The sequence below is a fragment of the Phocoena sinus genome, chromosome 9, assembly GCF_008692025.1.
Source record: "Phocoena sinus isolate mPhoSin1 chromosome 9, mPhoSin1.pri, whole genome shotgun sequence".
Taxonomy (NCBI): Eukaryota; Metazoa; Chordata; class Mammalia; order Artiodactyla; family Phocoenidae; genus Phocoena; species Phocoena sinus.
The window spans coordinates 99559502-99572703 of record NC_045771.1 but is presented as its reverse complement, the minus strand read 5'-3'; the positions used below and the strand labels follow the sequence as shown (position 1 = coordinate 99572703).

The 13202-nt window shown below is 54.5% G+C and overlaps 1 protein-coding gene across 4 annotated transcripts in view; it reads left to right on the top strand.

Annotated features, from left to right (window-relative positions):
• Positions 1-13202, top strand: part of TNS3 (tensin 3) — a 226770-nt gene that overhangs the window by 145572 nt on the left and 67996 nt on the right. For all 4 annotated transcript variants that reach the window (XM_032643771.1, XM_032643770.1, XM_032643768.1 and 1 more), the window contains one exon: positions 7666-8925. In XM_032643771.1, the coding sequence (XP_032499662.1) occupies positions 7666-8925 (1260 nt within the window). The remainder of the gene's footprint in view (positions 1-7665; positions 8926-13202) is intronic.

Here is a 13202-nt window from a genome sequence, read left to right as displayed (position 1 = left end):
TCACCATCTCAAGGAGTCTAGGAGGAGGAAGGAAGGTCCTGGAAGAGAGGGGGAAAGTGGAGGAATTTAAGGCGGCGGGGGCGGGAGCAGAGAGAAAAGGAGATGGGGGGGAGGAGGGGGCAGGCGGACACAGTGCATGGGGGGTGGCCCATTGCACTGTGAGCCTCATTTCTGTCTTGATTTCATGACCTTTTTAAAAATCGAGGTGTAATTTATTGGGTTGGCCAGGAAGTTCGTTTGGGTTTTTTGTAGCATGGAGACACCCGAACAAAGTTTTTGGCCAACCCAATGCGTACCTAGAGTAAAGTTTACTCTGTTTACTGCACATCTAGGGGTTTGACTTCCTATCCTGCAGCTCCCACCACAGCTAAGACAAAGAACACGTCTGTCACCCAAATCGTCCCTGGTGGCCCTTTGTAGCAGCCTCCCTGCCGCGAGCCCAGTGCCTGCCCCCGATCTCTTCCCTCAGGATGTCAGTGAAGACTCTGCAGTCCGGCTGCTCACTCAGTGCTTTGGGTGTAGTTTGCAGGTGACGGCATCATTTGTCTTTCTTTCTTCTCAGACACTTTTCCCAGGAAGCCCGCGGCTGGTAGACTCATGGCGTCTGGTATTGGGACATTTTGATGGGGTCAGTTGGTTTAGCTGAGTAGTGAGTGAGCCGATTGGAGGGGCGAGCTGGAGGTGGTCCGAGGCGGGGCCGGCCGCAGGAGGCGGGAGTGACCAACTGCTCCGCAGTCTGCGCCGGGAGACGCAGCCTGTCTCCTGCTGAGTCAGGGTGGGCGGGGAGCCTTCCCTTTATCAGGGCTCCCAAGGGGCTGTGGGTGCGGTAGGCAGGGACCAAGTGGTGTACCCAGGAACAGCTCATTCATTGTAAGGACAGAAACGCGCAGCCTGCCATGGCTCCTGCTGCTGTAGCCTAGGAAACAGACGTAACACTGCCATCATCAACCCGGCAGCCTCAAAACACAGGATCCTGTCCCGACAGTGCACCATTTCGGGAGTTAGGGAGGAAAACAGAGTGCTTAAGTAGTTTCTAAGGAGTGTTTGTGTGTGTGTGTGTGTAAAAAGAAAATATTTAGGGAAATTCCTTTCCGAAATTAAATTGTTAATTTCACATTAAAGTGGTTGGTCAGGTTTAGAATTCCAGTGTTTTAAAAAAACAGAAAGCATGGATTTGGGAGTAGGGCAGAGGTAGGTTTGAATTCCAGATGATCTATTCAGTAGCCTTTTATTATCTTAAATATTAGCATAACCTCTCTGAGCCTCTGTTTTCTCATCTATAAGATGGGCTTGTCGATTACTGCCTCACAGGATTGCTTTGGGAATTAAGTGAGGTCCATCCCTGGAGCGTGACAGTGTCCTGGCACATAAGAGGTGCTTAAACAGAGCCTTTGTCTTTAGAGTGTCAGCCCCATTGCAGGAGACGGCTTTCCTGCATTCTCTCTTTCTCTGATGACAGAAATAACGATTCCTTGCAGCCTCACCTGAGAGCAGCTGTTCCCGGATGCATCCCTTCTTGCAATCCTGCTCTCTCTTTCTGCCTCTGCTAACCCGTCAGATGCTGTGAAGTGTGCCCTCCGTTTCTTGACCCTCTCCCTGTTCCCCAGGCTGGTTCATCCCAGCGTGTAGTCGGGACTCTACTGAATATTCCATTTCAATCTCCGTAAACAACTAACCAGCAGCTGTGGCGAGTGCTTGGTAAACTCGTGTGACTGTTCCCGGAGAGGAGTTCTCTGTTTTTCTCTGTTGAAGACTTGCAGGGAGGATCCTGTTAGCTCTTTTGAAATGAAAAGTTGCTTTTCAAGCAAACCTTTCACGAAAGTAAAACGTGAGATTCATGGAGTCAGTATACAGAAGAAAGAAAGATTTCAGCGAGCTTAACGAAGCCCTCGGGTTTGCTCTTTTGTTTGAAATGGATTTTTTGTGTTGGCATCAGGCCCAGGGGACAGCTGAACTTACTACAGATCAGTTTTACACCTTCTCGTTAGCCGAGTGGTTGGTGCTCAGATGGTGGTGGAGCTGAGATGCTGCCTTCCCTTCGGCTAATTCTTCACACACCTGTGAGCACATACCTGTGAGCGCAGGTGGGCATCGGTTAATCTGCGTTCAGCCAGGATGAGAAGGAATGTTTTCGTGTTTTTTAGGTCTGCCTCACTTTCTTTGCTTACTTTTGAAATATTTGGGGGGTGTCTCTTCTCCTTCTTGTGAGATAGCCCCCTTTCAAAGGTCGGGTGGGAATGGGCAGGGAACCGGCACACGGTGGCAGAGCAAGGGCGGGGAGTCTGTGCTGCGGTTTCTGCTCTTTAACGAGGCAAGAATGTCCGCTGGCTCTTTTCTTTCTTCTGGTTCTTTTCCAGATGGGAACCTCCCTGGTGTGTCATTCAGCGGAAGCGATCAGAGCCGTAGTTAACATTTGTTTGATTTTTAACTAGGCCCCGGATGCAGGGAAATCATTACCAGAAAACTCACAGGCCTCCTTTTGGAAGGGGCCCTGGGTCCTGGTCGGTGGGGCAGGGATGGCGGGAAGGGACAGGACACAGAGCAAGTGGTCGATCCTGCACTGGGACAGGCAAAGGCTCTTGTCCTGCATCTGCAGTGGAAACGCTGGGGGTCCTGGGCGGGTCACATCTCTGTCTGGAGATTGGGGTCTTCATCTGCAGAATGAGGATTCATTCAGTTCCCCCAGACTCCCCTTGAGCTGGAAGCACAAAGTTAAAATGTGTCATTTAAATCTACTAAAGGATGCAAGGGGCGGATGAAGTGAATGCCTTCCAGACGTCTTCTGCTGGCCCCGCACTCACCCCAGCTTTGATAGCAGATGGAGCTGAGCTTCACACCCCCAAGCCTCCTTCACCCCAGGGGTCCCACCTCCTTTCCCCTGGGAGCCCTTGGTGGTGGCAGTGGGACCCCAGCCGTGCCAGGGATCACAGAGGGAGTTTGGCTATATCGGCTCTCTGAAAATTACTTTCTGCATCACTTTTCCAAATCTGAATTAAAAGGGGCACTCTACCATCAGTTAAGTCAGGGTGTCCTTAGAGACTGACCAAGGTTTTGGGGGGCTTCATACACCAAGGCTGGAGCTTGCGTCTCATTTTCCATGGAGGGTTTGGCAGTCAGTCAGTCGTGCAGTGACCCCCTCCCCCCAGCCCCCCCAGATAACTTTCGTCCCTGGTTGTGATTCTGTTTTCATTGCTCTCACCCTGCAGTTTTCACATGGGGTCTCAGAAAACAAAACACCAGCCCCGTAGGCAAGGTCGCCCTTCTCTAGATGTGGTTTAGAGGCGGGCCATGAGTAGGTGGGTGCACCCCGCCCATCCCTGCAGCTGTGGGGACGAACCTGCTTGGGAAAGTCCATCTTAATGGCAGGAGGATGGAGGAGACGGGAAATGGTAAAGATGCGGTGCCATTGTTATGCACCTACTGTATGCCAGGGCTCTGTCTTGCCCTCATCCCACCCCCAGTCCTGTGGCTGCACAGGTAGTGTTCAGACGTCCCTCGGACCTTTGCCCCTCTGCCTGCACATTGGGTCACATTTAGGTTTGCACCTTTTGTTTTCTTTGACGTTTTGGAATCCACTCGTTGACTTCGGCACCTTTCCAGTCGGGTTGCATTTGAAGGCCCACTCGCTGGGGCTGTGCGGTCTACCTGGTGGAGAGGTTGTTATGATGTCTGGGGAATGGAGGCCCTGGGGCTGCAGGTGGTCAAGGGCTGTGGGCACTTCTACCTTCAGAAGGTTGGTTAGTTATTTTTAGTCTTTTAACCAGCTAAGGCAGATGAACATCTTTTCAAAATAGCTCCCCAGGCTTTGTCATGTGAGAACAAGCCAGAGCATTCAGTCTGTCAGTACTCGGTGCCCACTGGGTGCCAGGGGCTGGTTCCTAATGCTGGGGATACCACAGGGAGCAAAAAACAAACCCCTGCCCTCCTGGAGCCCACATTCTTGTGGGGGAGACAGTCTGCAGTAGGTCTGAAGGTAGGTGTGTGCCACAGACAAACACCCAGCAGGCAGAAAACGGCACGAGCAAAGGCCCTGGGGCAGGGGAGTGCCTGCCGTGGTCTGGGAGCAGCAAGGTGGACAGGATAGAAATGAGCACAGTCAGGGAATGCCAGGTCTTGTCCACCTTGGAAGGGGCTTTTAATAATTATGGCTACCCTCAGGACTTTCCTGGTGGCGCAGTGGTTAAGAATCTGCCTGCCAATGCAGGGGACACGGGTTCGAGCCCTGGTCCGGGAAGATCCCACATGCCGTGGAGCAGCTGAGCCCGTGCGCCGCAACTACTGAGCCTGCGCTCTAGAGCCTGCGAGCCACAACTCCTGAGCCCGCATGCTGCAACTACTCAGCCTACGCGCCTGGAGCCCGTGCTCCGCAGCAAGAGAAGCCCGCGCACCGCAGTGAAGAGTAGCCCCCGCTCGCCGCAACTAGAGAAAGCCCGCACGCAGCAACAAAGACCCAACACAGCCAAAAATAAAATAAATAAATACATAAAATTAAAAAAAAAAGATAATTATGGCTACCCATCTCAGGAGCCTAGGTCCTGGGTTCTTTATATATGTTCTCTAATTCTTATAAGTGCATTGAAAGATAAGACTAATTATTCCCTTTTATAAGTGAAGAATCAGGGGATTGAACAGTCTAAATGTCCTGACCAGGAAAGTACAGAGTAAATGCAGAACAGGAGTCCATCTCCGGGTGCAGGGAAACTCAGTTTGAGTCCTTTTGCAAAGAGTGCAGGGCAGGGACAGCGGGTACCGGAGGCCCCTTTTCCTCCTCGCCCCAAGTCTGACTCCCACACTCCCCAGGATCACAAAGCATGGGTGCAGTAGGGTGTCTCTGGAGGCCCCTGGACAGCCCCCCAGAGGCCCTGTGCCTTTGGGAAGATTTGAGCTCCTACAAAGTGATTCAGAAGTTTGGGCGAGTCTGACTTTGAGGGTTCTCGGAGATGGTTCGTATCCTTTTCCTATAGATATACCATTTACTGGACATTTTCTGACATAGACAGTCACCCGTGTGTGTGGTAGGACGTTTAGCAAAGGGTCTGCGGTGGTGTCTCGCCACCCCCCCTGAGCAGCTCTGAGAGCCCATGAGACCGAGGCCGAAGTGCCCAGCGCCCGGCCTCGCACAGAGCCAGTGTTCAGTCCGTGGCAAGTGGGCTGGTTTTTAATGCGTTTATTATCATTTTAAGATTTCTGCTACTAATAAAAATAAGAAGAATGGGATTACTCGTAACTCGCAGCCAGGGGGAAATATCCTGTCCTGTTCCGTTTCCTGCAGGCCCTATGGACTGTTCCTCACGTGGGGTCGCCACGGGGTTCTACTCAAAATGATTAACGGGCACTGTGTGAATTTAAATCAGAAGAATCTTTGTACAGCTGCTTCTTGGCTTCCTTCTTTCCCCTTAACTCATTGCGCCAGTCCGTTTTCATTTAGATTCAGGGAGAAGGACTTGAGTCATGGGCGCATGGACATCTGTTTCTAGAAATCCCCACTGGCTGGCTGTGTGCTGGTCGTCTGTCCTGGCCTCCCCTCCGCTCTGGCGGGACTGGGATTCTTACGGAGGGGAGTGTGCTCTCCTGCTCTCTCTGCAGAATAGAAGGGAAACACCTGGTTCCCCAGGTCTTGCCTTAGTTGAGTTTTCCTGGCCACCGAGGGTCTCCCACAGAAGCCACGTTAGAAGGCTAGAAGAGCTAGAAGGACACTCATCTGTGTGCTGTGACTTTCAGTGTCCGTGTTTGAGCTTCATGTAGAGCACAGCCAAACCCTTGTTGTGCAGCTGGGCCAACACAGGATCGGTGGCCCCAGGCCGGGTTGGGGTAGAGCCAGGACTTGAACTGGCGTCTGTTTGACGCTCCAGCTCCCGCTTCACCCACGGGCCGTTCTGCGTGAGCCCAGCAGCGTCCTAAGCATGGTGACCTAGTGGCTCACACATGGGTTGATTCTGCACTTTCACGGTTGTAGGGGTGACGTTTGCAGGTGCCCTGTAACTTGGGGGTGCTCATTCCGGGGTCCTTGTGTGCAAAGCTGGGTGCAGCAGGTCCTCCCCCTGGCACCTTTGGGTCACTCGCTGACCCCACGCAGGGCATCATGACCGAGTGCTACCTCTTTGTGAGCAGGGCCCCGGGCGGCCAAGGGCTCCCAGGCTGCAGAGCCAGAGAGCATGGGTTCTGGTCCCACCCGGGCTTCCCCTTGACCTTGGGCAAGTTACTGACGCTCTTTCAGCATCAATTCTTTTTCTTTAGAAGGGGAATACACTAGAAGGTTAGAGAAAATGTGCTGAGTGCACACCCCGTGATAGGTGCTCCGTGGCCACCGGCTGTCATTGACACCTGCCCCAATTACCCCGCAGCTGCATCCAGCTCCTGCCTCTGACTTAGATGCTCACGTCACCAGTTGCCTGCCTTGAAGACTTGGTTTATTTACCGTATTTTATGTATCATTTCTCCCCCCAGCCCTCCCCACCAGGTGCTACGTTAAGGCGAGGGTCGCTGAGATTCACACCGGCCTGCACTCCGGTGTTCGTTTGCCATCCCCCATCACTTCTAGCCCCGCTTCTTCCTCTTGGGCACAGTTGAGATAAGAAGGAAGCCGGGCTCGCATGTGCTCTCAGCACAGCACCCCCAGGTACCCCACAGATCTCTGTCCTGACGTGTCACCCCGGTGTTTTTTAAAAAAGCCGGAAGCTGCTGATGGTGGAGTGCACGCCGGGCCCCTCCAGAGCGGCCCCAGGCCCCCAGACAGCGTGGGTCAAGCCCTCTGCAGCTCCGTTATTGTGGTGGGGTGCCGGCAGTTCCACAGTTGGGCAAACAGGGAGGCGGAGGACGATGGAGGGGCAGGGAGGTGCTGACCTCAAGCTCTCTTGCGCTGTTGGGTGCCCTCCCCGCTCTTTGCTGTGAGCCAGGGAGTGGTGACTGCCGCAGCCAAGGCCGTACTAATAGGAGCGCTCTTCCCACCTGCATCTGAGGCCTCATTTTGTTTTCTCGGCCGTCCTGATGTGTGGAGATCAGTGCTCACCCTTCTGTGTTCTGAGGTCCTGCCGTGTCTTGATCAGCACCTCCTTGGTCCAGAGATGCTGCACTAACGGAGAGGCAGGGCCGGGACGAGTTCCTGTGTTTTCTCTTTTCGTTGAGTCGCATATTTAGGTTTTAGAGGATCTCAGAAGGTTGAGGACAGCAGGCTCCTAAATCAGAGGTTCCGCTTACCGAGGACTGTTACCCACATCCCTGGAGGACGCTTCATAGATGTTGACAGAAGCTCTCTCCTGTCATAGGCGCCATGCATTCTTGAGTCTTAGAGATTTGTGAGCAGCGCTGTGTTCAGCTTTCAAACTAAGGACGCCATTAACCGTGAGCCCTCGAGGCAAGACGAGTCCGGTGTGGAGACGCCCAGAGGTTCTCTAAATGACCGTTCTCTTTGCATAAAAATGTAGCAGCGATTCAGGGCCTGAAAATGTTTGATTATTCAGTGTTTTTCGTTGGCATTTGCTTCGCAGGAGTGTATGTAGAATTTGGGGACCCTAGAGGCATCTTTGGCCCTGATTATTCTAAGTTGTCTGTTGTGAATCCATTTATTTGTTCAGACAGAAATACAGGCCTGTTCCAAGAGCGTGAGGCCCCTTTCCGTCCTTGACTTACAGTCCCTCTCTCCGTCTCTCCTTTTCTCCCCACCAGTGGTGCACACGCAGGGCCCTGTCGACGGCAGCCTTTATGCCAAGGTGGGAAAGAAGAGCGCCTCGGATCCCAGTGTCCCAGGTGGGTCCCCCGCTGTCCCGGCCGCCAGCAGCCCAGACCACAGCGACCACACCCTGTCTGTCAGCAGTGACTCGGGCCACTCCACGGCCTCGGTGAGGACCGACAGGACCGAGGAACACCTGGCTCCAGGACCCAAGAGGGGCCTGAGCCCCCAAGAAAAGGCCGAGCTGGATCAGCTGCTCAGTGGCTTTGGTCTCGAAGATTCTGGAAGCCCCCTCAAGAACATGAGTGATGCTTGCAGCAAGTACAGCGGGACCCGCCACGTCGTACCGGCCCAGGTCCACATGAACGGAGACAGCACCCCCAAGGACCGAGAGACGGACATCCTGGACGACGAGATGCCCAGCCATGACCTGCACAGTGTGGACAGCATCGGGACCCTCTCCTCCTCCGAGGGCCACCAGTCAGCCCACCTGGGCCCCTTCACCTGCCACCAGAGCAGCCAGAACTCCCTCCTGTCTGATGGATGCAGCAGCGCCGCTGGCGACGATCAGCACGGCGCTCTTGCCCCGGATCTGGGCCTCGCCGTGGAGCCCCCGTACGAGCGCGAACAGGCTTTCGGGAGCCGCGAGCCCAAGCAGCCACAGCCTGTGCTCAGGAAGCCCTCCGTGCCCGCCCAGACGCAGGCCTACGGGCAGAGCAGCTACTCCACGCAGACCTGGGTGCGCCAGCAGCAGATGGTGGCCGCTCACCAGTACAGCCTCACCACCGACGGGGAGGCCAGGCTCGGCGGCCGCGGCACCGCTGACGGTTCTGGCCTGGCGCAGACCCAGCCTAGGGTCCCGCTCACCCCTACCCGGGGGACCAGCAGCAGAGTGGCCGTCCAGAGGGGCATAGGCCCCGGGCCACATCCCCCCGACACACAGAGACCCCCTCCCGGCAAAGCAGCGCTCAAACCCAGGATTCCAGATGTCAGAGTCGTGAACGGTACTGGCCCGGAGCTGAGCACAGACCCTTCCCCTGGCTCACCCACCCTGGACATCGACCAGTCCATCGAGCAGCTCAACAGGCTGATCTTGGAGCTGGACCCCACCTTTGAGCCCATCCCCACCCACGTGAACATGCTGGGTAGCCAGGCCAACGGCCCCGCAGCCCCAGACGGTGTGGGAGGTGGGCTGCGGGCGAGTGGCCGCCTGCAGGACACGGGAGAAGGCCCTGGCAGGGCCCCCGCGAGGCAAGGTGAGCCGCTGTTCCGTGGGATGCATGCTTGCCCGGGTCTGTGTTTTGCAGAATAGGGATTTATGGAAGAGCGCCGGGCTCGACGCAGGGTCCGGGGGAGGGGAATGAGGAGGATGGTTGGGGCCCTGGGCACAGCCCCGTGGGGACAGGCAGGTAACCGTGCACTCCAGTTACCGAAGATGTCTCCTGGCTGGCCACGCAGGGGACGGGAAGGCCGTCCGTGGGGCAGCAGCCTGTGAGCTGGAGAGCCAGGGCCATGGAGGTGGCTGGAGGCGGGCAGTGGCAGGGATGCCAGAGGGGCAGGTTCCGGAGAGTTGGGGCCGAGAGACGCGGCGAGAAACCCGGCCACCAGGCCCGGCTGCAGGGTCGCGGGCCCTGAGGGCGTCCCTGTGTACACCCTGCAGCTCTGGGGGCTGTCCTGGGTAGGAGGTGGGCACTGTGCAGGCTCTCACCCTTAGGGCACGGCTGTGCAAGGCCAGGGCCAGGCCTTCCTGCCCACCTGCGAGACCTGGGAAAGCTGGGGGTAGCTGTGGCGGACAGAGGTGGCCTCTGGGTGTACAGCTGAGTGGACGTGGGGCAGGGAGTTGGGATCCGGCCTGTGACAGGCTCTCCACGTTGGTGAAGCAGAGGCTGTGGGCCCCGGAGAGCTGGCCAGGGCGGCCTGGAAGGGTGCCCCGCAGGCCGGGGGCACTGGGACAGAGGTGGGGTGTCCGGGTCAAGGAGTGGAGTGTCCGTCTAGAAGCTTCCACACAGAGGAGGCGGATGGGGCCAAGGCAGACGTCCAAGCCTGCTGGGGTCTGGGGGGCTGGAGGGAGGTGTGGAGCTGCAAGGACCCAGAGGTCACCTCGGGGCTGAGAGTGAGGCCAGGCCCTCCCGCGTCGGCGTGTTGGCGTGCGTCCACCTCTGGGGCATCAGCTGGTTCCCTAAAGGCCCTGCCTCTAGAGGTAAAGACAGGAGGGGTGACAGAGGAAGAGCTCTGTCGCCTCCCCTTACTCCCGAGTTTGACCCTGAGTGCCGAGCCAGGATAATGATGGGGCAGGGGTGCCGCTCTTCCCGCAGGCATTGTTCTCGGGGCCCTTTCATCTTCTTAGGCCCCTCGGCTACAGAGGCGGATCCTGTCTTACAGTTGAGTTTCCAGAGGTGTCAGGAAGTGGCCTGCCCAAGGTCATATAGGTCATTCGCAATAGAGCAGGATTCGGCCCCTGTGGCTGCACCCAGAGGCTCTGCCCGCTTTGCAGTCAGATGGAGTGGATTTCAGACCCCCCCCCACCCCCCGGGTCCAGATGGCCTGGGTTACCTGAGCTTTGCAGACCTTGGTCCTACTTAGCTGTGCATTTGGCTGACTGTGTGGCTTTGGGTTAAGGATGTAGTCTCTGAATTTCTGTTCGCTCTATCTGTTAAAAGAAACCCTATCACGTACCCGGCTGGTGGAAGTGTGCAGGACGTGCTGGTCCGCACGCCCCTGTAGGGTACCTGGATCATAAGTGCATGGCATCCCCTCTTCCCTGAGTACCTGTGCCCCTGGATGTAAGTAACTTGGAGCTAGACGGAGCTGGAAGAGCCTCCTGGGAGTAGATTATCAGACTCCACCCTGTAGCTGTAGGACAACAGTAGTAAGAGCAGCAGCTAAATAGTTGGAAGGATTTGGACGTATGAATTCATAGAATCAGACACATTCAGGAGATTCTGAGTTTTTTTTTTTTTTTTTTTTTTTTTTTGGTGGTATGCGGGCCTCTCACTGTTGTGGCCTCTCCCACTGCGGAGCACAGGCTCCGGACGCGCAAGCTCAGCGGCCACGGCCCATGGGCCCAGCCGCTCCGCAGCATGTGGGATCTTCCCGGACCGGGGCACGAACCCGTGTCCCCTGCATCGGCAGGCGGACCCTCAACCACTGCGCCACCAGGGAAGCCCGAGATTCTGAGTTTTAAAAAGGTTTCACGGGCTTCCCTGGTGGCGCAGTGGTTGAGAATCTGCCTGCTAATGCAGGGGACATGGGTTCGAGCCCTGGTCTGGGAGGATCCCACATACCGCGGAGCAGCTGGGCCCGTGAGACACAACTACTGAGTGCGCGTCTGGAGCCTGTGCTCCGCAGCAAGAGAGACCGTGCTAGAGACCCGCACACCCCGATGAAGAGTGGCCCCCGCTTGCCACAACTAGAGAGAGCTTCGCACAGAAACGAAGACCCAACACAGCAAAAATAAATAAATAAGTCTATAAACTCCCACCCCCAACATCTTCTTTAAAAAAAAAAAAGAGGTTTCATTGGGAACAAAGCTATCTTCATCCTGTCTCTTATCTCACCAAACCTACTTAAAAGAAATTGCTTGGAAAAATTAAAACCAGAAACCTTTCTTTTGGATTAATACCTCCTTCGAGATTTGGAAGCAGTTGGAGGCAGCCGAGTGAGTGTATAGGGGGAGAAGGATTCCAAGGCTCAGGTACAGTCTGACAGCCTCCTTTAGTTCATTTGTTTTCCAGTTGATGGAACTCAGTCCCTAGTGACGACTTCTCCTTTATTCTTGTAGCAATAAAACATAGAGCCTGGGATGTTAGAAAGTCTCTTCATTTCCTCCACCCTTTCGTTAGCTATTCTTAAATTACCTGATAAACTCATCTCTGTAATTATTGGAATTTTAACTTCAGATCTTTTCTAGTTCCTTGTCTTATAAAAATAATGACATTTTTTAAATTAAAGGACTTGACTATTTCAACAGACCCGTAAAATTCAGCACGTTAGGTTATTAATTATGCAAATTCAGTTAGAGTGTTTATTAATCCATTCATGTTTGATAGGAACCTCGGTTTTTGCCGGTTTTCTTTTATACTTTTAAAACTATGGTGATGTCAGTAGATTAGGTATAAGCAACGTGTGTGCTAATCTTCTGAGACCTTTCTGAAATTTGCACGTGAGCTTCTGGTAGGAAGCCTGAGCAGCGATGAGCACCTGCCAACGGGGCAGCTCATAGCTCGCAGCACGAGGACTGGCCTTCTAACCCGGAGCTTGGCTTTCAACTCCAGAGTCAGCTCCTGTTTTAGGAGAGTGCCAAGCCGGGAAGTGTAGTGCCTTTGAGACTTGCACTACATTGATGAAAAGGATCTGGATGGTGTAAAGGGTTCTCAGAACAGCCTGCATGCAGACTTCTGGCTCTCATTCCGGGACATCTTGTATCGATAGAAATCCCATCAAAAGAATGTGCACGTCTGTAGCTTTCGGCCACTTGAATTGAGGTGGAGAGAGAACTTCCTTCCCTCCCTGGCTGGTATAGAGGACACTGGAGCCCATTTGATTTTAATATTTAAATGTCAGTATTTACACCTCTCGGTTGCAAAAAGCTAGATCAGCCAGCAGCAGAAAAAAAAAATCACTAGATGGCACGGAAAGTCATAAAAGTGTACCACTAACCAACTGGTTCTGAGTTGTGGAACATTTCAGAAGGTTTGGGGATGCTGGAAACCTGTGCTTGGAAGATGTTCCAGATCCCCAGCACACATCATCATCATCACCACCACTATCATCATCACCGCCATCACCCTGGTCTGGGAGGATCCCACATACCGCGGAGCAGCAGGTGGGGGAGGCCAGGGCTGCCGAGCTGAGCTGGTCCACATGTGGCTCTCGGTTCTACCGTGCTGAGTAGGAAGGGGACGATGAATCTGAAAGGCTCCATTGACATTCCCAGGATGGTGGCTGTCATGCCGCAGATGCATTGTCCCATGTCTGTGCCTGATGCTCAGCCCTATTGATGTGGGGCAGCATCTGACCAGAGTGGCCTCAAGTCTCGCACACAAATGGAAAGTAGGCCGGAAAGTTCCAAGACGCTGTATCTTCTAAGGGAGACCCTCCCTGGCCTGCCTTGCATCTTGCCCCCAGACGCTGACTGCTGCACGGCGTCTTAATTCTGGCTGTAAATAGAGGTTTGTCGCAGAGATCTCAGCACCCTGAAGTTAGTGAAATCCTTCACTCTTTGCAGATCATGTCCTGACGGTGAGAAAGACCACCACTTACCTGGTGGTAGAGAGTTGGGAATGGTATTACCTGGAGCTCCTTCTGGGGACTGCTGCGTGTCCTGCACAGCTCACATTGCACCAGCTCTGCAGGCAGCAGCATGCCCACTGTGGCTCTGGTTATTTCTGAGATGAAAGTTATATGTGAAGGCTAAGCATCTTCTGAGAAAGTCTACTTGCTGTCAGCACAATAATAATACTGGTGAGGATGGTGGTGGTGGTGATGGTGGTGGTGATGGTGATGATGGTGGTGATGGTGATGATGGTGGTGG